General features: G+C 41.5%; 1 protein-coding gene across 2 annotated transcripts in view; it reads right to left on the reverse strand.

The window, feature by feature from the left end:
- arid3a (AT rich interactive domain 3A (BRIGHT-like)) overlaps positions 1 to 24525 on the reverse strand; it is a 47091-nt gene extending 22566 nt beyond the window's left edge. Inside the window, exons 1-3 of one of the 2 annotated variants that reach the window (XM_005934877.3) lie at positions 24185 to 24525; positions 10811 to 11544; positions 10418 to 10709 (exon numbers count right to left, since the gene is read on the reverse strand). In XM_005934877.3, the coding sequence (XP_005934939.1) occupies positions 10418 to 10709; positions 10811 to 11145 (627 nt within the window). In that variant the 5' untranslated portion in view covers positions 11146 to 11544; positions 24185 to 24525. The remainder of the gene's footprint in view (positions 1 to 10417; positions 10710 to 10810; positions 11545 to 24184) is intronic. The other variant, XM_005934878.3, reaches the window with a different exon arrangement.
- Positions 24526 to 26696: the final 2171 nt, after the last annotated feature.

A 26696-nucleotide genomic window follows, 5' to 3' on the forward strand; every position in this document is an offset into this window, starting at 1 on the left:
CTTTCGAGCCTATACAGCTTGGAGTAAGACAACATGCATGAAGAGGATGATGTGGACAAAATACTCATTTGCCTAATACTTCTGCACTCCCTGTATATTATTTTTAGGCCCTTTGATACTAGCAGCCTGTCAGAAAATATAACCCTGCCTCCCCCTTTTTTTTGGTTTCTTTAGTTGAATCTAAATCAAAAATGCCAAAGATAGCACAGTTTGACAGATGTAAAATGGTATTTTGGCACCAACAAGGTGACTCCCAATGAGCTATTATCAGAAAACTGAACATATCTTAGCATGGTGTGCATTGTGTACTTAAGAAAGAGAGGAAACTGGACAAGTGTAGGATAAAGGAATACGGAGACTAAAACTATACAGCAGTATCTGAAAATCATGGCTTTAATAATACTGACCCTTTAGTTGGACTATATATACTGTGCACCAGAGCCTCGTCAGAAATGGTCTCTGTGGAGGGCTTGAGAAGCCATTCATAAGGATAGGAAACAAGGAGAAAAGGCTGGGATATGCCATATGGCATACCATTACATACAAAGCATACAGGAATACCTTTATTGAAGCAGTGTGGGATCATCTTGACAGAGAACAAGACTAAAGGCAGCCAACATCCAAAGAAGAGTAGCTTGAAAACTAGTCCTGAAAATGTAAAAACTACAAGTCAACTGGCTTCTGGCTGCGCTGAAGGATAAATGTAATCATACCAAATATTGACTTTCAAACCCATTAGAATTGTACAAACCAATATAGTATATTTCCATGTGTGTTTGCACGTTTCGATAAATTGCTGCACCTATTTTCCATTTTCCCAGGTTGATATGAAGAAATGGGGTGTGGCTCAAGACCTTTCAACAATACTAGAGAGGCAAAGATATTTATACTTTTGCAGTGGCTGAAAACGTACAACAGGTAAACAAAGTAAACCAACTGCTGTAATACATACACACCTTTCTTTTATCAAAAATGAACACATGTGATATTCCTTTTTCAAAAGGCTTTCACAACCTATTCTAGCAAAATTGCAAAACAGATGACGACATGTGCTTAAAACAAGGTAAATGTATAAAACTTCTTTGCATAGTAATTCCAGGAACCTATTTAGACTGGCTGTCTGCCCATCAGTGGGTAGTTTCCTCAAATACATGGATGCAAATAAAACAGCTTTTAGAAGTGTTCAATTATTTTGTGCAGCAGAGGCCAAAGCCAATGCCCCATGGCACAACTATAATCAAAGTGATCTTGGTCCTTTGCTCCAGCCCTACACTTTTAAGATATTCAGTTGAGTACGACACCGTCGCGACTCTTACTTTGGGGGCTCTAACCACCACTCCTTATTTCCCCCCACTGTTCCTCAGTCTGACCTCCAATTGCCTCCTCATCTGAAAAATGACTTAATCGACTGAGGTGACAGCACCACAAACCAGTGTGCTGTATGCACTGACATGCCCCCATGGACTGACATCTTAAACGAATCCATCTTTGCCTGCTCTGCCCTCCGCCCTGCCTTTCTCCATCCCCCCACAAGCACACAATTTACAGCAACAATAGAGCTGTCGCCCTGCTGATGCTCGCAACGCTGTTTTATTGACAGACTGGATCAAAGGAGATCATAATCCGAACTGACCTCATAAATTCAGCTCCATCGATTGAGGACAAGGAGCTGACAGCCTGCGTGAAAACACCAGCGCTGTGGCTGACTGTAACTGTTGTTGCTTTATCTGCAACAGTCACATGTGGCCCAAAAATGGCAGACAGCGATAAGAGAGTTAGAAAAAGAAACCAAGAATGGGACATGAGTAGTTTGCATAGCTACTGAATAAAACCCATGTTTTTTTGAATGTGCCAACTGTGGTACAACACCAGCAATATTTAACTCCTATTTCTTCTGGACCCTTAATAAATGGGAATGATTTAAGATTAAGGGCATATTTCAAAGCTTTCCATGGCTGAACTATATCAGTTTGGAAATGCAGTAAACAACTAAATAAATACTTGAAAAGCAAAACTAGGTAAAGGTGTTTTACTACAAAATAAAAATGATTCCACTTCATTTCCATGAAACCACCACAAGCTTTCCTTTTGCTGGGAAACACCTGTAGAAATTCAGCAAACAGTGAGGGCATAGTTTCTTTATGGTGTGAAAGGCTGTAAGCGAGACCACATCTTCAGGGCTTTGCCAAAGGATTTAATGCTCAGCTTCTGTTGGTCGTTATTGGAGACACACTATCCCCTGCTGACATGAGAAAAAGGTGAAAGGCAGTTGATGAAGACAAGACATTAAACCAGAATGAGCACCCTCCCGCGATTACACAAACTAAATTCCTTCCTGCTACTATCAGGTCAGCTGCCGTGGCTTAGGGATTTGGATAAGAATCAGAAATAGCAGCCAGGTGGCCCCCCAGAGCCTGATGTGTAGTAGGTAGCTGTAAGCAATCCTTTGTAACCGCACTGCTAATGAGTAGCATTACGTTGATGGATGCTCGAAACTGAGGAAGGCAAAGCTGCATGGGCGGAAAAGCAGGGGAAGTGGGTGTAGCAGCAATTTAAGCTCATAAATTGACTTCTTAGCAAACAGTAGCTAAGTAACTGACACAGAGCATTCGGTCTTTTCAATTTGGCTCAAACTATTATTTTCCTATTAAGTCTCCATAAGTCAACACGCAAACCAGCCTTGCCTTAAAAAAAGAAAAGAAAAAAAATAGCAAAAGCGTGACCTAGATAGTCTTCTAATGAGTGCCTTATGAAAGATGAAGGTATTTATTCAGCGCCAGAGCAGATGCCATGATAATGCTCGCGTCTGAAGGCAGTAAGATAAGGACAAAGATGGTAAGCAGGATGTCTCAGAGGAGGGTTTATACCTTTGTTCCAACACACTGAGACAAAGACATAAAAGACACATCATCAGGAAACAGAACTGGACTAAAAATAGCTCAGTGTGGAGCACCTTGCTGTGGGGGGGGGATGGACACTTGGCTGGGTGCTTGGGCTGTCAATCAGTATGATTGATAGGCAAGGCAAAGGGTTTAATGGTTAACAACAGTGGCCTTAAAAACTAATATGGGCCACTGTGCCCACATGGAGAGCAGATAGCTGTGCGTGTGGCTCTTAGGAGATGGAGTAAACCCACTCCAGTCAACATGGGGCTGGGCTGTGGCCTGAACAGGAGCAAGCCTCTCTTTCTTTCTCTTTAGGCACTGACTGATGTCACTTTTGGAAAAATCTGAAGCATCCATGTTTTCATGTGAAGATATCATCACATGAAAAAAAGAAAAAAATCTTGTCATGGCAAGTTAAACACAAAGACTAACAGCTTCAACGGCACTTCTATCACCACGGTAAAAATCATATTTTTTTATTTGACATGGCATCACGACTGCCTTAAATACAAGGCCAAACTGTGTAAGATTTATGTCACATGGCCTACCTAAAGCATCACTGCCTTGTAATTACTGCCCAAGATTGCTGACTAAGGTGACCGTGAAGCATAACAGGCGCTCATGAGCTCTCAGCTGGTCTTTGCTGATTTTAAAAAAAGTCCATTTTAACTATAAAGAGCCAATTCACAATAGCTGTGCTTTATATTGTATATTATACAATATTAAAGAGAAATCCCAAGGATCAGACGGCCCCCTTTCAGCAAGCACTTGCAAATAGTGGCAAGTGAGAAAATCCATCCTCCCCCTTATTACTAAATATGAATACAACTGTGTAGTGTTCTGTGTATGTGCACCACAATCGCCTAAAACTTGAGATTTGCTCTTTGACCTTCTTGATTTGAGAGGTGATCTAAATATGAATCTGACCATTTCCTGCTACATGTGAGCCGGAGCAACCTCATTCTTCCAAAACGGTCCAAAGTTCATGTGTGAAAATGACTTATTTTCTTGCCTTGACATGTCAAAGTATCCGCAGTGGAAAAGGGTTTATTATCACGTCGTAGTGGTGTAAAATACACATCGTGAATGACCATTTATATCTGTGGTGTGAACAGGCAACCCCGGCTTCTTTTCATACACATATAATGATTAAAGGTCAGCTATTATCATACTGACAAGACAGGGCAGCTTGAGTGCTCTTGCTTGAGCCTAATGTGATGATGACGGATCAAGGAACTAACAGAGTCTTTTATGAAACTATGTCTGAGATAGGGGTTCTGCTTTGCAGCATGCCTGGCCTATTGATTGCATAGACCATTTAAGCCACATTTCAAAGCACGCAGATCTCTGTTCCAGTGCGTTCCTGTACAGTTTCATTTCGCTCTGAGACAAAGAGCAATCTCAGACCTTGAAAATGTACAGCTGCGCACATCTTATTTCTCTTTTACCTATTTCTTAATTGAGTATTCTACAAATGAAAGCTTTCAATATCCACATAGTGCTTTTTCTCACATGAATGCCTATCAGTGTCCTTGTAGGTAAAGAAGCCACTTTGGTTTTGTTGAGTGCTTATCGAGGACACAAAATATTCAGCACATATCTATTTCTGTATGAATGCAGGAAAAAAACAGTTTCTAATGGAGGGACAAAGAGCAAAGAAAGAAAGAATGAAGCAGCATCCATGTAATCCTTTCTAAAGGAAAAACAGGGTCTAAAAAGTTACAAATATGAAGAATGTGGAGCATCTTGGGTCTTCCCAGCTTAGAAAAGCAATTTCCTCATTCTTGACAAAGGCTTATATGTTTGATACATTTGAGAAAGACAATACATGTCGTGAGGGAAGCTGCCTACACAAAAATAGCAACGTTTAGCAACCAGAGAAAAAAGAAGGGATGAAAGAGCTAGCCTCAGCCTTTACACGATCTTTGTTTACATTCCTGCTGCAGCCCCCACCTCTCCTCCCCCATATTGAGTTCCTGCCAATTTCCAGAATCCCCATGGCTGTACACTTTCTGACATCAGCTCCATGAAGCACACTAGGAGTTGGACACAATTCAAATGCTCCGCAGGGCTTCGCAGTCAAAACGAGCATTTACTACATGCTCTACTTGGCAGCGGTTCAAAGACCAGCGCCAACTGACGGTCTTTTTCCTGTCACACCTACCCCCTTTGCTGCTCCACCTCCTCCCTTCAACAGGAAGACTGAGAGGTCTTCCCGTGCTGCTGTGGCCTTATTCCTTTGCCTTTTGTTTTCATGACATAAGCAGAGCCCATTAACCCTGTGTTGTCACTTTGTTAAACACAGATGGCAAACAGAGGCGTCTCAGAGCATAGTGAAACATGCCTGAGCTGATTCATTTTGAACCCTGCAGACTAGAGTAGGAATGAGTCTGCAGAATATCTGGCTTAGGTCTGAAAATCCAAATGATGCACTTGATAAAAGTAATCGCTTGCTGTGCTTCTTAATGATAAAACCAAGCAGATGGATCGGATAAAAGCTCAATAGCATGTGAAATATTGATCAAACACAGACGTATAGTCTGACATTAGTCAGTCATTAACAGTAAAAGGGTCAGCTGATTATGGAATCCAAGAAGGGCAGTAAGATGTGGTTTAAGTTCCATTTCATTGCATTTTATTACAAACCCTTCAACAGGAGCTTGTGGGCTATACAGAAGCAGAAGGAATAAACAGAATTGTGATAAATAAATGAAACTCACTTACATCAAATCAGAACAAACGGCTTTGCTAAAGTAGAACATAAACCCACTGAGCACCTTTCAGCAGCTGTATCAGCAGAAACCTGATGGGCAATCCCAATAAGTGTCGCTCCCAATTGGCTCTCTTTGGAGCTACGCTTCCTGTAGTCACTAACAGACAGCCCCTCGCCCCCATACCTCCTAATATATATGTGTGTGTTAGCAATTGAATGTTTAATGCCAGTCCCCCTTCCCCCTCTCTCCATTCGCCCTGATCACTGTGAGTGCCATGAATTTTTAAAGACATCCCTTCTTTACTGTCCATCTGGGCTCCATCTGCCCAGTTGCTGGTGTTTAAAGCAGACAGAGACACAGGACAGGATACTTCAAAGGCTTTGCATGGCCTCTGGCCCGAGGAGGATAGTGTTCATAAAAAAGCTAGCCTTTTATGCTGGCATGTGCACCACAAAGAGACAACATAATAACTGAAACCTGATTGTTATTGTACATCAACTTTGTTTTGAAAAGCTCAGTATTTCTAAAAGGTGATCAGGTCAACACCAGAATGCATGAAATAATAAATGAAGCTGCTATAAATAGTTATCCTTCATTTTATGTAAGAATTTCGATTCCTAATTTGATTTGGATTTTTAACTCTCTCTCAAAGCTTTCCAAGTTTTTATCAATAATTATGCCATAACAAAGCCTCCACTCAAATCGCCCAGTATTTCAGTGGAGATTGATGGAAACAAATGCATGCAGGTCTCCAAGCTATAGGCTTAATTTAATAACTTGCTGGGAATAAAAATGGAGTGTGATACTGATACAGATAATTCCAAGAGTCAGACATATCAGGGACGCTCATACATGTGTTCCGTTTGCGGCGCTATCACTGAAATAGCTTCACCAGACATACAAATCAAATAATCCAACAACCCTGGCATTATTTGATATCTGTGTAAATCCTCGCTCTTTTATTTCACTTGGCACCGCTCTGCCTCGGCCAGATATGAGGCAGCTGGCAAAATGCCTTGAATAGTCTGATTAATTAATTTAAAACCACAGCGTAATCAGACATCCGACCAGGGCAGACCTCTCGGCTTCATTTAGTCTGACCTTTCAGGCGAAAGAGGCGAGATAGAGGGAAGGTGGCTGGGTGATCCACCAGGAATGCAGGTTTGCTGATATATCTTTCCACCACAGCCTGGGGCAAACCTTGACTAAAAGCTGGGTGTGGGCTGGTTTTAGTTCGCTGAATCCACATCTTGCGTTTATTGGATTTATATTGTGCACTAGAGCTTTTATGATCCTGTTGTTGTCTTGTAAAGTGATTAAGGATGCATTTTTTTGTAACTGTTTCTGTACAATGTTCTTATACATTCTCTCCTGTCCCCTGTGTTTGTAACCACTACTATGGACCTGTGGTGCCACACTGAGACATTATTTGTGCTGTACAAACATAAAGAAGAAAAAAGGGCAGTTTTCAGTTTGGAAGTGCTCCAACTGCTCTGCACTGATAGAGGCACGCAAAGTTTCTGCTGAGGATCTGAGCTTCCTAGTGGCCACATTATCACCCTCCATCAGGCACATTCCAACAGCCTCCACCCACCTGCCCAAAATAAACTGTACACTCTTAACCCCTTCCTCTCCACCCAGTGCCCTCCAAAGCACCCTACCAGCATATGACATGTCTGAACACATGTAATTGTAAGCTAGGAGGTTAGTGCTACCCATCAGACCCTCTTTTCGCCCCCTTCTGTGATAGAGATATTAAGTCTACACCGAAAACTTTTCATGATATCTTGATAAAAACGGACCATCAGCTCAGGGTTGCTCTGATGCAGCACTAGTTGCCCGTTTTGCGCAGTGATGACAAGTGCAATATTTTAACCAACATAAATTACAGCCTCACGTGTCTTTTAATTGCCACGAGGGCTTGGTGGTATGGACAGGTGGTGACAGGGATTTTTTTGTGGGTGTAGCTTTCCTGGCCTTGATAGCTGCATCATACAGTATTTTTATATGTTTCAGATGATTGCACAAATACTCAACGGTACATATAATCCCATGAAGCCCTTAATAAGCAGGTTTTATTGGGGGTTTTTTTTGCACAGGGGCATCTATGACTGTGCTATGCGCATGTCTATGCGCTCAGAGCGCGTCAACTCAAGTTTGCGCTGAAGCCGTTTGCAGATTTTACCGTTTTCCACATGACGGGGAGAAACCACAAACATTAGGTTCCGAACAAAAAAAGAAGAAGCAAAATAAAATTGGTGCACGCCACATACAAATTAAGGCTGAGGTCAACAATTTTGATTTGCTTGAGGTTAGAATTATCAGGGGACAGACTGTCTTCGTCGTGCCAGGCCACGGCTGCAATTATTTCCATCGACTGTAATCATCTGAGGGCAAAATAAGTGGATGTTCAAGACTGGAAAAACCTGGTTTTACAACGTTAAAGACTGTCGAGGAACACCGTGAGCTCGACACAGATTTTACTGTTGTTACCCAATTCCCTATATCATGCCACAATGCTGAGTTCCCTCTTCTCAGGCTTTAAGTTGTGTAGGCGTGACGCAGTGTTACTCAATCTATTGGGTATCTGACCAGTCACGGTGCTGACTGTCTTGATTATATAACGGTCTGCTGCACTAACACAGCCCTGTCTGATCCTCTGCTGACTGAGGTGCCATGATAAAAATAAAATAATAATAATAAAAACCCAAAAGTATCCATTCAAGTCGTTCACACAACATTTACAGAGGGAGGGGTGGACTATTTAGAGAAGCAGACTATAGGTTTTAGAGAGTTTGAGTCCACATGCTCTGTAATTACAAGAAATGCGCCTTAAATGACATAATCTATAGTTTGGTTTAAAACTGGAGCACATGTCAGCTAAGAGCAACGTGGCAAAGACGTTTGACTTAAAAACAAATAAAAACTAAAGTTAATTGTATTAAAAGCTTTTTCTCTTTTCCTCTGAAGCAGTTTAGCAGCTTGTCTGTTATCTGTCCTGATAAAATATGTTTTATGGTTAGAATTGTGCGACAGGACGTGAGGTTGCACTTTAATGGTGGCTTTCATTATGTAATAAACTGCTGAATGTGATGGCGGCTTAGTGTATATTACATTTTTAAACTGGCAAAACAACATTTAGTTGTCACATCATGCAGAAGTAGTTTTGTTGTTTTTTTTATTTAAGGAGGCTAAAAATACTTCTCTGTGAGCAGTTTTGCAATTTGCATAATTGCACATTTTAAAAATAATAAAGCTCATTTTGCTACTAATCTAAGTATTAGGGTTTGTATTTTGCTTTTCTTGTAGGAAAACCGCATTATCTGTGTGTCCTGTTTGTGTCAAATTTAAAAATACCGTAAATACAGTAAAGAATTCAGTTTTATATCACCTGAAATAAACTTTTAACCAACCGTCTTCCCGCTTGCGTTCCCCTTTTATCGACAGCTGCCCTCTATCCAAACTTAGCTGTTGACAGTCTTAAATCTCTTCACGTAAACAGCCCGTCTTTATTCCACCAGGGCCTCCCTCATAATATCCAGCCCACTAGCATGTTTACAGTAAACGCCAGCATGGCAAAGCTGTTAACATGCACTCTAACCCACCCACAGCCCTTCCTGATCCCTCTGAGCTCCTCTTCCTCAGCTTCCAGTCCTTCAAGACTGTTCCAAGGAACAACTTTCTTTCATTCTTAGTCCATATTAGTTGTAAAATCAAAAATCTCACCAGGCACCAAGCTGCCACCAGAAGAAATTGTCTCTTCAATCATCTGCCTTGACCAGAGCGTGAAGTGGCAAAGGCAAACTGAAAACCCTCACCTTAGCCTTTATCAACATTTTGCCCAGTGGCTAGTGCTAATTTCCCACCCTGGTCAGATTACATCACATGCCGCTGAGAAAGTGCAATAGAGTTTTAATGTGAATGGCTTGAGGGCCAGATGTGGCCCACTGGTAAACAACAAATATTTTAGACTAATCTGCTTCTTTGGCCAGAGTCCCTCCAGTCTACAGCCCTTAATACCATCAATCAGCAGTAATGACAGCAACAGTTAAAGCTGCGGACCTTCAAAAGACTTAAATGGCAACTACAGCTGGGGCAAAGATATAAGAAATAAGTGTTTATGCACGGCAGAGTATTATAATTTACAATGCTATTACTGAATTGGTCACATCTTAATAGTAAGACAACCTCTACTCTGATTCACTTTTATCATATCGCACCAGTTTGTTTAACCATTTTACCCAGCTCGGACTGAATCTGAAATACGTACATCCAGTTGCATTCACATAATCGCCTGGTATCTGGGAGATTGTTGTCAGCAGGGGGGTTAAAGTGGGCCAGAATGATCCAGAATGGTGCTCAGACACTTTCGGTTAATGAGCAATTAAATCTGATTGGCACATTTCCATTTTCACAAACTGCAATGGCTCATTTTAGCCAGTGTCACAGAGTCAGTGAGGTCACTCCAAGATCCTGCCTGCACGCTTCCTTTTTTTGTCTCATTTCTGTGATTTGTTCATGGTGTAGATATAAAGGTGTGTTCGAGGTACAGAAGTGGACTGAGTGATTCAAATAGCTCGATTAATAAGACACAGAAAAAAAACATATGTTAGTGTGTGATCATTTTGCTCCCCAAGCTGGAGAAAAATGCAAGCCACAATGGCAAATGTAACACGGCATTATATAATGCACAACGTAGCTGTTCCTCCTCACACACACACATCTGACCTTAGGGTTCCCCCACCTGCCAAATCCCACTTTAACCTCTAATTGTCGGTGCAGACATCCACACAGTAATGGACCAGAAAGTGATGGTACCTGTCTGAACTGCTCCTCGTAGGTCCAGTCTCCGTGGTCCTGCCCACTCAAATGGCTATGCGTGGTATGTGAATGCAGATGTGCTCCCACTGCTGAGCGGGACTCCTGCTCAGCACTGGGACGGACCTTCAGGAGCTGGGAATGGGGGTTAAGCTGACGGTGAGGCAGCAGGAGGATGCCCTTGCCAGGGGCCACTGCATCATGACCCGTAGGCAGACCTTCCTCTTCAAGGTCATCCTCAAAGTCTTCTTCCATCTCACCTTCAAAGTCCTCCTCGTCCCATTTCTGTTTGCTGTGTGCGTCACAAATACATTTATATATTGAAAAACTACACTACACACAGAAACTAATCACTAAAATTTTCAGAAAGGTCCAGCAAAGAAATTCACTTACATCTGTTCCTCTTCATCTGACCCCATCATGTCCTTGTATTGCTCCTCTCCTTCATCGTTGTCCTCATTATCGCCTTCCTCGTCACCACCACTGCTGCGCTCCGACATGGGGCTGTCTGACACCCTCTGCAGCCCGGCCGCCGCGGCACGCATGGCTGCAAGAGCCGCTATCTGAGTTTGCTCTGTCTCAGGTGCCGGGCTCCCTATCAGCTCATTCCCTCCGGCCATACGGACCTGAGTCTGTTGGGAGGCGGCTTGCTGCTGTAGCTGCTGCTCCATCAGTAGCTTGGCCCTCTGCTGCCTGTGCAGATTTTCCATGACGGCCTGCAACTTCATCTCCAGGGAAAGTGGCAAAGCGTTCAGAGGCCTTCTTTCCCCTCCCTCCCCTGCTGAAGGAGCACCAGTCGAAGGCCAGTCAGGGGTCAACAATAGGGGAGCAATAGCCAACTGAACCTGCGAGGAGGCAGCTAGCAGCCCGCTGTAGGTCTGGAGGTTACGGTTATGATGAAATGTGGGTTTCTGAGGGGGAGTGAAAGGTGAAAAAAAGAGGAGCTCGCTGACATGCAGTCAGAGGTTGGCTGCAGTTCTGAAGACAGAGGCCTCTCTCTTGTCTCAGTGGTTTTTCCTACAGTTGGGGAGAAACCGAAGCCGGTAGCAGAGGTGGCTGGTTCAGAGAGGCACAAGACGTGGAAGTAAAGGAGGGAGTACAAGTCTTTGCTGACAGCCTACAAAGACCTGAGGAAGAGAAAGAACAGAGCGTCAGATTGCCACTTCCCACTCTCTGTAAAGATCATTACCTGTTCAGATCACCCGTGATACTCATCTAGTAGTTTCTCCATTTTTGATTTTCTGCTTTCAATAATCCTGCAAGAAAACTATTCACTATCACTATTTATGAATAAACAAAAGTTCTGTAAAATCTCAGCGCTACCCTGACTACTCAAAAAAGGAAAACACAAAGGAGAACAAAATGTTTAATATTACTAACAAAAATGCAAATTGTAATTCGAGATTCCTGTGAAACACAAAATACACAGTCTTTAAAGGCAACGTACATTGTGAAGGATTAGTCAAACAAAACAAAACACGCGAGGAACAGGACAAACTGTTTCAACCTCAACAACAAGAGGAAGTGAAATCACAGGAAGAACCATCACGTTTTTTACCTGGTTGGCTAGGAGTCAAGATGAATTTCAGCCTACTGGCAAAAGATTTTCGACAACGCTGTCTCAGGTTGAATTAATATTCACACAAGTGTCACATCACTGAGGCTTCACTGCTGTGTTTTCCCCTTTAAGAGTGAGACACACAGTGGGGAGTTTTCTGAAAGTCACGTAGGTTGCCGTTGTTCTCCTACACACCTGCTCCATAAGTGCCCAGGTATGCAAAGCAGGCTGTACTATAAGCAGTGACCTTCAACCTATCGACAGTAACGACGCCGCAAAGATCCCCTGCTAAACCCCGCTAACCTAGAATCTGGTCAAAATGCTAAGAGGCGTGGGTTTGGGGAGGCTGTGTTTAGATCAGTCACATACAGATAAGAGCAGAGTCGACAGCACGAGGGGAAATGAAATTCAAGTGCAGGTGCTGGACATGCCAAGCTCCAGTCATGACAAGAAGCAGCAGTGACTGTACGCCAGTACTCATTCGGCTATGCTGACTAATATATGAAAGAAACTGATCTCGATAACCACCATCTGGCACGATCTTTGTCTTTCACAAACTTCAGATTTTGTGTTGCGTCTACTCATTGAGTATCCTTTAAATGAAAGCATGAATGATCGTCTTTTCGAGGTTAGCTCAATCTGTATCACAACTACATGCAACGCAGCGGCACACAAACACAGTTCTATAATTGTTTTTTCAGCTGATATCTCAGGCTTGCATTTGCTTTTCTTACAGATGACAACATCTATGAATCCCCTTTGAAAATGTGACCAGCACAGCAAACCTGGGCATAGCATACCTCATCATTACAGGTATTTTCTTGAGCACAGAGGTTGTTTTTCTCCAGCGTGCGGCTAACTGGAATTACACAGGAAATCTCACCAGAGTTTCACGGGTTTGGTAGTATAATTACATGTAGGCACGAGAGGGTAAACAGCGTATCCACTTTTCAGGCCCGCAGTTTCTTGAGGCTTCCAACTGAAAGCCATGGTGCCACTCACAGGAAAATTAACCTTTTTCCATATCTTGTGTTTACATAGCTGTGAATACTTGATAAGAACACATACAAGAATCCTGGCAATTGCCAAGAGATGTGTTTTTCCAATCAGCCAGTTTCTCAACAAGACATTCAAATGGAAAACAACAGCTTCTGCAACATTATACCTGTGTGACTCATGCGAAAGATCAACTTACATTTGCACAACATTAGTAATCTACAGAGAATTAATTGTGCACGACACAAATGACACACCAGACCGATGAATGAAAATTTGCACATGACACTATAAATTTAGGTGCCGTTTATGTTCCTGTACCTCCAAAATAAGTATACACTTCTTATACACCGAGTATTACAGAGTCACAGTCTGGAGTTAGGTGCAGCAAGAAGTCAAATTCAGCAGCAGAGCTGAAACCTTGCAGCTCATTCTGAGAAAATGCACTTCAGAAGCACAAACTTCTTCCACTACTAAGACTCGAAAAGCTTCAGAGGTGTTTGATATAGTGCAAGTTACGTCCCCTCACCCCGACATTATCATGCACCAATAAAAACCACAATAGAAATATTTCAGCCACTCTATACCATGGTGTTAAGAGAAATGTTGCGCAAGGAAACAAGAGCTGTGAAACTTTGTTTCCACATAGGGCGAAGGAAGTGACAACTGACGGAGCAGATGTAGTAAGGCAGCTGACAGATATTCAATATTGATTCAGTGCATTCTTTAGGGGCAATCGAGACGCAACTGAACGCCTGCAGTTGTCAGATGGAAAATAAAGCAGGATTACGGCGCCTCAATGAGCTGGATCTGGTTCGACTGAAACAACTTGTGCACGTTGTATTTACAGAGGGATCCAAGGGGAAAGACGCCGAGAATGACAGGAAGCAAACTCTCGACTATCCAGTAGCAATAAAGCACTAAATGACAAACAAATTCAACAACGCACTCGCACACGTTATCTTGATAGCGCATTTTGCTTAAAGTGTTTTTTTTTAAGAAGTCACACATCACAGTCACGCAATTTCTGGTGTTCACTTCATGTTTGTGCCATGAGCATTACAGCTCCGGATACTGCGCCCCTCTCTCTCTCTCTCCCTGTCATCTTGTCATATATGTAATTTCAAAGACAGAAGTGATTACAACAAAGCTCGTCTGTTGACTCTTCCTGTGCAGGGGGAAGCAGAAGTGGTCTCTTTGTTTCATGCCACTGATGATCAGTAACATGATTTCCTTCATACTAGATGGTGCAAATTATATTGCACCACTACATATGTTCTCTCCACTTCCCCAAATGAGGAGGTTCGCTTACTTCTAAAGACTTTCTATATGCATTGCAAACGACTACATTGCTGTTGTTGTATACTGCCTGAACTAAAAGAAAATCTGAATATCGTCGAATTTTTCTCATTTTATGTCTGGTCCTAACCAGAGATTCAGCTTTTCAGATTTTAGGTTTTCAGTTATGAGATAAGATATTTCTTTTTAATGTGAAACAACAAATCAGCTTCAGTTTTCCTTGGTTTCCCTGCTATCTGCCAAAACCTAAAATATTTGCTGTTGATTACCACATAAGCTCAAAAAAAAAAAAAAGATGTGTGGGAAACCTTAAAAAAACAAACAAGTAATAAGCGAGTAAGATGTTAACACTTATACATCTGTGCAGTAGAACTATATAAGCTTCTCACTTTTTGCATGAGCATCACATATTTTTGCCTGTGCGCCAAATGTTTTTTTTAAATCGTCTTTGCTGTCTGTCAGCAAAAAACAACAACATTTTCATGCTTCCATGGATCATTTCAGATGCTATTATTTCAAGAACACCTTGATTTGTTTTGGAGCTCTGACTTGTGAAGAGTAGCTAGATGACTAGTTTTTAAATCCCGGTCAGAAGGGGTGGGGGGGGACCTTCTGGTTTATATTGGAATCATAAAGCCGGGTACTTATTAACAACAGGATTCGGGGAGTTAAGAGCGCTTAAAAGAACTGATGCACTGCCACTACTCCTTTTTAACTGCAGCAAAATGGCCAGAGGTTGACTCTTGAGTGAGTGATAAAGCATTTAGTATCTAGACCACAGCTTGCTGTGAAATTTGCAGTGAAGCTGTCTGAGTGGCAATGGGTGATTTCCCTTAAAACCCCCTTCTGGGTCTTCTTTGTACTGTACTACACGTGAGAAATCAGCGTTCGTGGGGGAAATGTCTCCACACAGTCTTCGACTAGTTACATGAGTAATATTTAGAATATTTAGAAGCTGCTGCTCCACTAAGAAATTCTGTGTGTACAAGATCCTGTGGCAAGAAAACAAACAGGTTTCACGCCCTGTCTGTCTTCCTTTTTTGACAGTCAAAATGCTTTACAAACTCATTTACACCAAACAAATTATACCATGGTGTTGCTCCTTCTCTGGGAAACATTTCCATATCTCAGTATGTCGGGAAAAGGGGTTAACTCAGGAGTTTCTGAGAACTTGACAACAGCAGACAACTTCCTCTGCAGTTTTACTGCCACCTTTACGAGGGCTTACTGGACAACAACCCCACCAACATCTGGCTTTTGTAGTCGGTGGGAACAGGCACAATGGCCATTCATTCCTGTGTAAGTAGTCATGAGTATTTATCGCATCCAGCAACCTCTGTCACCTGCCTCCCACAGTGCTTCAAAACCAGAAACATGGCTCCAATATTTATTTATAAGGCATACGAGCTACACACCGCTAACCCCTCAGGTTTAGTCTTCCATTTGGACTAAACTGCAACAGTCTGCCTCCAAGTCTGTATTTACAACAAATGGATCAATTATATAGAACAGCACTTTATATGTACAACCAAATTATGAAGAATAGATCTCACAGGGACCACCGATAAAACCTCTGGAAGAAAGTCCACTTATTTAAAAAAAAAAAAAGAAAAAAAAAAAGACTGGCATTTGTGTGGATATATTCCTTGGGTTCATTTAACAGCTAAGTCTAAGTAGACACTACCTGCTGGGATAGATAGCAGGAAACCATGAGTGGGTGAGAGGAATTGAGGAACCACTGGCACAGAAACGTAAGCAGCTGGATGAATGGGGTATAAAAAAAAGAACACTAGCAGCTAATGGGTTAACCCTGTTTTTTTAAACCCACATTTGGGAAGTGGAAGACTGCAAGGTCTGAGCAAACAGGACAGAGTGATAAGAATGGGAGCTAAGGGTCTAATTCCAACAAGATAAAGTGACCCAGGCTGGCTCAACATACAAGCACATACAGACTCTTGATAAATGAAAGGAAAACCCTGAACCCTTAACCCCATACACAGAGGAAGGATCTGGTGGCTCTGTTATGCCATGCTGGCTATTTTCCTGCCAGGTTTTGGCCACATCTGTCCTCTTGGGGAGCGTGGAAGGTGAGGGTGTCACAGCAAATACATACAAAGCTGTTCAATTGATCATCTTTAACTTGAGATGAAACATTTCTATGCTGATGTGAGAACTCTCTTCCAAGATGGCATGCGTGCCACAATGAGCAATGAAAGAAAGAAAGAAAGAAATTCTCAGAGAGAAAGAGGAGTATTAAAACCCAAGGGTTTTTCCTCAGCGGGTACGTTCATGTGCCAGCAAGATTGCAGATTGTTTATCTTGCATTTCACATTTGGAATAAAAGTGTTAATTTCCTTTCATGTACTGAAACAACAAACCACCTTGTTCCTGATAAAACATCTGCGGTTTGAGATGAGCCGTGTGAGGTCTCTGCAGGTCCTGAAACTAGATATTAAAATGAATGTCTGTCTGTTCTGCTTGACTAAAAATCTGAGAATTAGATTTTTTTAAAGCTGTAATCTGCTTTTTGTGCCTCGTCTTGGCGTATTGCTCGCTGACGTGAGTGGGTGGGTGACATTGTAAAAGTTGTTTCGGTTTAGTTTCCGTAGATGGTTCGTGGTGTTCTTTCTTTACATCTAGTTTAAATAAAAAAAACAAAAGACAAAAAAACAAGCTCAATCCAAATGGACGTGCAGACAGACTTGAATGGCATCGATGTTTTAACGCGATGCGGGTTAACTGAAATCCTGCAAGTTGTTATATCATTCAGCATGCTGTCATGCATCGATAGTTTGTACCATACTGTTACGTTAGTAGAGAAACAGGCTTTGTACTGATGTTATCAACAACATTCCCGGGCAAACATACGTCTGCCTGCCGCTCCTGAATATTTCTGTCTGTCTTTACTTTTAATATCAACGCTTCGTCGACTCAATCATCACACCTGACTTTATCAGATTATTGCACCACGGTGCTCTCTGCAGCAAAGTTTACACACTTTTCTCAATAAATAAAGTAACACAAATTATTTAAATACTACACACTGGAGGTCACAGAAGAAGAAGAAGAAAAAAATGCAACCACACCCATTCTACTTCAAACTGTTTATGTATACAAGCTGCTTTCTGTGTACACTAATTTACATATGATCCTTTTAAATAAAATAAACATATACTTGAACAGCCAAAATACTTAGCTCGCACACAATTACTTGCAGCAACTAAGAAATAGGCAGAAATCGTTACTTTAATTAACAAGTTGCGTTCTCCTCCTGAGGCAAAACATTAACCGGAAAGGCTGTTAACCTGAAACTGAAATGAACAACACGCCTATAATTTCAGGTAAGCAAATATTTTAGTTGGAACACAACAACTATTGCAATAAAGAAAGAGAATCAACTGAGTTAGTCACAATAAAGTGTACTTTTCAGTCTTTATTTATGTCCACTGTGTGCATTCAAATAGTTAACATGCTGCTTGGATATTAACTGAGGATAGAATTTAAAATGACAGATGTTTGCAGCAAAGGATTCCCGATTACTTCTGAATCTAGACAAAAAGGGAAAAAAAAGGAACGGGGTGGGGATAACAGCAAAAAGTCGGTTAGTGGTGCTGGTCTTGATTATGCCTCACTCTTGCATTCCTTGCAGTATTACCTCGTAAGGCAATAACACAGGCTCCATTGAACCCCAGTGGAGCAACAACAAGATCATTGAGGAAGTGTCGCACAGGCCGGTCACGTATTTTCCACTGAACCCTACCAGCAAGTCTAGGCCAAATCTGATTAGCGCCAGCTATGCTATAAATTAAGTGGGCATATAGCAGCAATAATCCAGCGATCCACTTCTCAGCAGTGAAATCTGTGGCCATCAAGCAACAGGATTAAGCTGTGGACGCAAGCGAGGCTAATAGTGTTTTGCATGCTAAAACCACCGTATGATCTACAGTGTTCTGATTTCACTCGAAGGAAATGTAAAAAGCCTCTGCATGTCAATTGGAAACAGAGGAAAGTCACTGCTCCTTGCTCACATGTCTGAAACACTCTGAAACAATATGAGTAGTATTATTATTAATAAGCAACTGTAAGCAGTGCGAAAGGAAAACTGCTGAGGTTCAATACTTCTAGGAAAATGGAAGGAAATCCTAAAAATCATAAAAAGATTCAATTATAAGGCTGGATACTGATATATGTAAGTCAGGTAAACAAAAAAAACAATACGAGCTGCTTAAAAGAGGTCATAGAATAACCACAGGAACAACATGTTACCATGTGTGTGGAAAGGTTTGCATTTCTGCACGTCAGACACATGTAACTTCAAGGCCAAACAACTGACAAGGAAAATGTTTCTCTGTTAGACAGAAGACCGTCCCTAACTGCCTGAAAAGTTATCAGCTGAACATTCAAATTAAAAAAAGAGAGGTCTCTGCTGATTCAGCTGAAACGTTTGCTGCTGATAATGCCTCGCTGGTGGATATTGACTTTGCCATGTTACAACCCTACGAGAGCTTCGAGCAGACACTGTATTATTACAGGAGCAGACATAAATCTCATGTGACGACAGCTCTGGTGGGGAGACGCAGACCATTCTTAAGGAGGCTAACGCAGTCTGTGCTGCAGTGAAAACAACAGATGACATCAGTATTTTTATGGTTAACTCTCTCATGGCTCGACAGTTTCATTTGTACCGGCTGGTACCCGTTCTTTGTTGTTCTGTTTTGCTTTTTTTTTTTTCATTTTTCTTTTGTGCAGCTAAACCGCAACCTGAAAAAAAAAAACAAAAAAAAAAAAACACAAAAAAGAAACAGTTTTCTGAAACAACTTCCAGAGAAAGTGAACAAACAAGTCACATCAACAGAACAGTGCTTTCATTTTAGGCAGCTGTTTTGTGTCCACTGATCCATGTTCATTTCTGCTTAAGCTTTCAGTACTTTACTAAGTGTCTATTCCCTTTATGGTTTTAAAAAAACAAAACAAAAATAACCCCACTACTTTTTTAAATACAATTAGTGCATTTAATCAAGCCACCTGTACTGCTAATATTAATATCAACTACTTTAGTACCTTCAGTGATTACTATAAAGGCAGTTACCAGGTCAGAACTTTGCCATGAAAAACAGAAGCTCAGGAGACAGGCGAGTTGCAGCTCGCAGGTTTCAGTGCACTGCCATTGTGGCTCCAGAGTGATGATATGACGCCGCTTCGTCTAGCATGGGAAAGGTGGAGGGGGGTTATTTTTCATTGAATGGCATGAAAACTGGATTAACTTGTCGGTTTATATAGAGACTACATGGTCACGTCACTACATTGTGATCTTTTACAATCCATCCTTTTGTGTGTACACGGTTGATGGATGATTGGAAACCTATGATAAAGACTTCTTTGCACACAGTGAAAAGAAAAAAAAACACTGCTGGTGGTCAGTTCTGTATTAGATGTGGATTAAACATCTCTGCCTAATAAATACCAGCAGCTTGATCTGCTAGCAAAGGATTTATATTTGATTAAATTAGTTTTTGATTACTCGGGTGGGTTGTTAGTGCCAGCTGACACAAACGTAATGCTAAATGTAACAGAAATGCTTCAGGTCTGATGGACACGTCAACATGTTGCAGCTGTGGCCTGGTATCCGGGCAGATGAGCACGGGGCACCTGTCTGGCGCCGAGCCCACTGCGTTCACAAAGCTTACATCTGTCTGAGCAGGTTGGTTCAGGACCTGCGGGCCATCCCAAAGCCTTAGTCCTTTCCTTTTGCCTACGTCACTGTCAGGCCTGCTGGGATTCCCTCATGACTCGAGCCCACGTAATGAAGTAACTGTATGGTTTTTTTTCCCCTGCATTTTTTGGCTACAGTTAAAGGCCCACGTGCTGAACAGTGCCTTCAGAAAAGCAGCTTTTGGCACAAGAACAGCTGAAAGGCAGCCAAGCCGCGCTGCCTCCCACTACTTTAATGGCAGGAAGGCTTGTGGTGTGCAGACAGCACTCAACATTCACAGTAATACAATCTCTGCTGATACAGAAGCGTTCAAGTAGTCAATGCAGTCCTTGAGCCAAAGCCCACACCCCTTGGGAGTTGCAGGAAGGGTGACAAATTAAAGCAAGAAAATAGCCCTGAACACAGTAAAAGGTTTATAGTTTGATAAGAAAACAAGTAGACTTGTCTGGCCTGTCTGAGCATGTCTTCCTGTCATTAACGCACAGCCACTAACCAGTTTAGTGGCCAACTGCCAGTGTCTGCCGTTCACTCAGCCGTGATGCTCGGAGGCAAACTGAACAAGCTATTTGCATGTGACACTTACTACTTCCAAATGATCTTCAAATACACTTGGGCTGAGATCAGGCACCGCTGACGACAGGAAGCTATGTGGATTTTTGCTTGTAAATGACAACGTGACACTGCCTCATGCTGATATGTGCATTTGGCAAGGTGAGAAACAGTGAGGTGTGAACCTACCAGCGGCACAAACTCCTTAAGACAAAAAGAAGAAGAAAAAGTGAATTAAAAGAAAAGCAGAAGTCTGGCTCTACATGGAACACACATGACTAATATATAAGGTGTTACATGAACCTGAGATGGTTTCAATACAGAGAATCCCAAACAGCAGATTAAAGAAGAGGCCAGAAGGGACTATGTTAAACAGCAGGAGAAAGAAAACAGAAAACACACTCCGGGAACCAGCAACAGAAAGCAGGCATATCAGTAGAAGCCAATGCAATGAGAAGACAGACATGGCCATCGGCCAACCCACAATACATGTGTCAGCAGGACTGATATCTAGATGATAGCAGGCTCAATCGCCTACGATAATAAATGGAACAAAAAAAAAACAAAAAAAAACAAGCAATGAGTGAGAAACACATTACATTTTGCTTTGAATGCCAGTCATTTCATTTCTAATCTACAATGAGCCAATCACAATGTAAAATAAAAGCCTGGCTTGGTTCAGCTGCCTTTCCCTATGCCGCTGTCAAAGGATACCATATGGAGAGGGGACCAAACAGATTAGCGGTGCAGTTTTTCTAAGGTGATTGAGGAATGGTGGGGCGTGGGTGCCATGATCAGGACCTGGAAATCTCTGTTAAGATGATGCCAAGTTCTGCGACTCAGCAGCTCACACTTTCTTTGTGTCTGTCAGCAACAACTTAAGAAGTAATTATGCCCACTCAGACGCGGGACGGCTCTCAACCTTCCTGGCGGCGTCTTCTCCTGGTTCACCTTTTTGGGTTTCAAAAACACCCGTCCTCCTCATCAATTTGTGTGCGTGCTGAAAACTTTTGCAAAATTGATGACCACACAAAGAACATTTCAAAACCGTGCCTGTGACCTCAAACCACACAATGGACCACTTTGTTGCATTTTTGCAACAGAGAATCATGAATCTGAATCTAATCCTTTGATTAATAGCACAAAGATATTAGCCTTTAAAAAAAAAAAAACTTTTACAAAGAATCACTCATCCTGATGGAAGGGAAAAGCATCTAAAACCACCTTTAAATAAGACAGTGAAACCAGACTTGACTGTTTTTTCATGTCATAAATGTTTAATGTCATCCAGACAAATGTACTCTACGGGGCATTTCCTGTGCCTGTACTCCACTGTCCCCTTTACTTGGGGAGAAACTTTAACAGTAACCACAAACCAAATGTTAGTCAGTTTTGGTTGTGGCTGCGAGGTTCCTCGTGAGACAAAACAGGCTATTATGAGAGAAATACAGTTTGAGGGCCTCTCGACTCTTTTGGATGAAACGTTAGCTGTCCCCCTTTTTCACAACTGCGGACGTCACATGAAAACAGTCTGCAGGGCTCATACTGTGGACTTTCCCACTACCATGCTGTAGCACTCAAGATGGCACATTGTGTCCAAGCCACCACTGTGACGCGACTTTTCTTTGGAATATTTTTGACTGGACTTGATTTTATCTAGCTGCGTCAGAGTTGCACTTACACAGAAATGTCAGCAACTTACGGGATTTTTAATTTTTTTTTACGTGTAAGAAACTGAAAAAACCCTTGAACTCTAGTGAAGATCATCTCATTCAGACATCTCGTGTAGGGTTATTTTCACATCTTTAAGTACATCTATTTTCTTACATTTTTATGTTTTTGGTTGTTTTTTTTTTTACATCAGAGTAGTCCATACTCCCAAGAAAGATTTGAGGTTTTCAGAAGTAATTTCAGGTTTAACAGTTTTATTTTCAGTGTAAGTATTTAACTTCTTTCCTAGGTACAATTCTTAACCTGGAAACCTGACAGTCTGTGCTTTGACTGACAGATGTGTGTAAGCCTTTGAAAAGCATGTCACCCCTGAACGAATAGAACTTCCTTGATGAGAGGCTTCATTCATTCATTCTTCCTTTTTTTAAGTGCAGGCTGTAGGCAATTTCACAGCCATCAAATTGTCCTAGAGGCCTTTATATAAACATAATCCAGAGAGAGGGAGCACTTATGCCATGTACTTACTTGTTGATAAGATTTGCAAAGTCTACTTACTTTTTGATAGGTCTTTATTTGTTCATCTATTTGCTCCCTATACTACCAAGACTTCTTTAGCCTGAAGCATTGTGATTACAGGTAGTCAGATAATTTAAGAAAAAAAGCTGGCATTGATACTGAAAGGCTTATTAACGCAGGAATTTACACAGTCAACATTCATTTCTTCTTTTCCGCTCTAATATGTAAAACTAATGCTTTTTGCTCTGTGCTAGAGCTTAAATTCCGCAAAATTACGTTGGTTTGGTTTCCTTCTTCGGAGGAAAAATGCAGCACTGACCCTGTCCATGTCTGCTATTGGTCATCTGGTTCCAGCTCCGCCTCTTTTATGTGAAAGGACAGAGCTAGATTAGGAAAACCTGGTTTTACGTCCACTGTCGCGTGACTGTGGTTTAGAGTCTTATGGAGCTACATATGTTAACCTTGCTTCTTAGCACAGGCCTTTGGGGCTGCCTGCTCTTACTAAAGTGAGTGGCATGAAGCAGTCTTAAAAACCTGCTTCAAAGTAGTCCATAAAGCCACCTTTTGGTCTCCAGTGACTCCCCCCTGCAAAAACACCACCACCACCTCTCTCTCGTCCCCTCCCAGCTAATGCAGAACATGGCAGCCAGACCTCCAGTGAAGGCCCCAGCTGTACTTGCAGTCACATGCGCTGGCTTTTATATCTAACTTAAAGGGCAATGGGATGTACTTATGTTACACAATCATACAGTGGATGTGTAATGGCGGTGTAAAACAGTGGGTTCGAGCTCTACGGGACGCGGCGTCAGACGTCGTTCAAAATGTATATATGCATATATTTATATACGTTTATTTAAAACCCCCACACACATACTTTAATTTGCACTTTTAGCCGCGAAGATTTAACAGCAAGAAAAAAGCGCTTTGTCTGTTATTGGCACGTAACGAAGCCGGTGTGTAGTGTGACTAATCCTCCTGCAGTGTGAACTTACGGCTTTACGTTTAGGACGTGGTTGAAGTGACAACGTAACGGTCAGAAATCGACTGATAGCCCTTATTACTACGGTGACACGGTTACCAGGTAACACCAGAGACTCTGCTAGTTATTAAAATGACAACCTTTTCTATTTTTACCCTTCATAGTATTAATAAATATATACACACATATATATATAAATATTTGAGGGGTGTTGGGGGAATAGTTTACAAAAAAGTGCCCTTTCAATCAGCGTATGGTTAATATCTAACCGTTGTGAGTGATTCACGGTCCTTGAGTCCATCCGCTACCTTTGCAATAGGCAATTAATCAGACATTTGAAAGCGTATCGATTAAAAAAAAAACTGCGTCCTTTCTAATAAATGACGAGACAAACACAAGGAGGAAGCCACGGAAAAGTGAACGGAGTTTAAAGGGTAGCTCGGGCACAAATAAAGCGAGCGAGACAGAGAGAGAAAATAAACTTACCACATCGGCTTCCGTTCGGTATTCTCACTCCTCAGAACCGGAAGAAACATTCCTTGTTTTCTCCGACTCTGAATCCCGAGTGCTCTCGCTCTCACCGGTTACGCGCAGAGGAAAAAGCCCCGGAACGAGGTCGAAGAGAGGTGATTAGCATGTATATCGACTAGAAATGAAGTGGCTTCATGTGACTGCATGACACCCACTCGATCGGCTTGCGCATGTAATTGTGTTTTTTAGAATTTGCGTGGCGCTAGACAGACACGGAGACAGAGAGAGAGAGGGAGAGGCGTGGAGAGACTCTCCGGTTTGCACACTCACATCATTGGTTGACAAACAGCAATCAGATGCAAATTCCTAACCTCTGAATCAGCAGGGGCCAGCCCTCCCACCTCCCCTCAACCTCCCCTACCTCCCCTCCTCTTCCTCCCGGACGCCCCCAACCCCCGCGGCAGGGTAAGTGCAGGGCTATAAAGTTGGAGTGGGGCAGAAAGCTGGGGACGTTAGAGCAGATGATGCAAACTTCAGGCACACTTTGCATTTGGTGTCCCTGCGGTATTTAACAGATGGACAGTAGCAGGTGAATTAAAGTAAACGTAGCAGTGTCAACAGACGTCAGAAGTAGCGGCGCAGAAAGAGAAGGGGGAAAAGGTGTGGTTTAATGTGCGGCATTTCGTGGGCCTATTACAGGGGTTTAAAATGTGAATAAATAAAAATAAAACGTAGCGTAGAGCAGAAACAGCCACTTGCGTAAGGACACAGTGAAGCTGTTTACAATCAAACTACAACAGAAAATGGTTATTTAATCTGCCAAACTGACTGAATTCAATTTCCCAGATAAAAATATTTCTATAAAATATTATAAAATAGAAAATATTTTATATTTTTAAATTCTGTTGGTCTAGCTTCCTTCGTTAAAGGAAAAATAAACCCAGTAGCCAATAACAAGTAATTATATGGCCAGTATCACAGATACCAATGCGGATACAGATATTTATAAATTTTAAAGGTGGTTTATGAGATGAATCAACATTAATTTGCTAAATTTAGAACATATTTTAATTACCATATACATTTTTTAATTTAAAAAATTGGTTAACAGTGGGCAACATACTGAACTATGATCTGATACAATACCAAAGTTGGTATCGATATGATCGATATTTGATTGATCATCTCTGTAGCCCACAATGAAACACTGTTTTACTGTTTTGCTGGTACTTGGGATCTAAAATGCCAACGATGTGCATATGATATTTCTTCTACCTTGTATAGTATGCATTTTTGTTGCTAGGTTATGCTGCATCTGTTTATTCCCGCTGTGTCCACTCTGCTTCTGTAAAATTGTGAATTCCCCTTTAATAATTATGGGGCTAATAAGGGATATCTTATCTTACCTTTTATTAATCACTTTTCACAGCGTTTGTCATACTGCAAGGCTTTAATAGATCAGGCTGGAAAAATATCCTGCATTAGTTATTAGAGTCAGTGTTTGTTTGTTTTTTTGCACCTTCAGGCCTCTAAAAAAGGTATCTGACTAGAATAAATGATTAATAAAATGGTAATAAAAAAAATCTTTCTCCAAACACTTTATATAAAGTTTGCAATCAAAAAATTATAATGCTCAGTAAAAAAAGAAGTTGTGTAAACCTCATTTGTGTTTCCTGTGCTCATTTTTAGGGAGTATCCCAATTCAAAGTGCCCAAAGTGAGCTTTTACGCGAAGCTCGTTTCATTTAGGGTTAATCGAGTCTAATTTGGCTCTATCTTAATCGTTGATGGTTTCATTTTATTTCATGTCGCAACATTCATTTTGAAAATATGAAGGTGGCAAAGTGGTTGAACCTTTTACTTTCACAACACGTGTAGCTCTGTAATCTGAATTAGCAAATTAGACTGAGATAAAAATCGATTGCAATACTGTACAACCGCTATTTCGTGTTTTTGTTTTTTGATAGAAGCTTACGCCTCTTTGTCAGCTGAAACTCTATTTAACTGCATTATTTTAAATGTCTTATATGTCGTCGCATTTAAATGAGGAAATAGTGCACACATCTGTTTCCAAACAAACTTTTCTGTCTCAAAATCCCAAACTTTAGGTGTTACATATCATTGTGCAGTGTGTAAAAACACGGGAACAGCCTCTAATGTTACAGTTGGGAATGGAGAAATTACAAACCATAATGCCTTCACACAGATTAAACTTGCAAAAAGTGCACAGAAAATAATCCCTTTAGCCACAGGTAAATAATCTGGAGGTCATTTCTGCCCTTTATCTCTGATAGTTTCCAAAAAAGCTCCTGGTTACATCTTTGCTTAAAAAAAAATCATGTGGGAATCAGACAGGTGAATGCTGACTGGCTGATAGCCCGCTGCAGCTGTTAGCTGAAATGTACAGCTCGAGATATTTAAAACAGAAAAGTGATCCCGTGTCTGCCTCATCAGGTGAAATGGGATCCAGGAAAGCAGTTTGCTCATTGCCCCGGTCCCAGAGAGACATGTAATTAAAATCAATTGGG

This window comes from Haplochromis burtoni, unplaced genomic scaffold (genome assembly GCF_018398535.1).
Source record: "Haplochromis burtoni strain Fernald_Lab_line unplaced genomic scaffold, NCSU_Asbu1 Contig_189, whole genome shotgun sequence".
In the NCBI taxonomy this organism is placed as follows: domain Eukaryota; kingdom Metazoa; phylum Chordata; class Actinopteri; order Cichliformes; family Cichlidae; genus Haplochromis; species Haplochromis burtoni.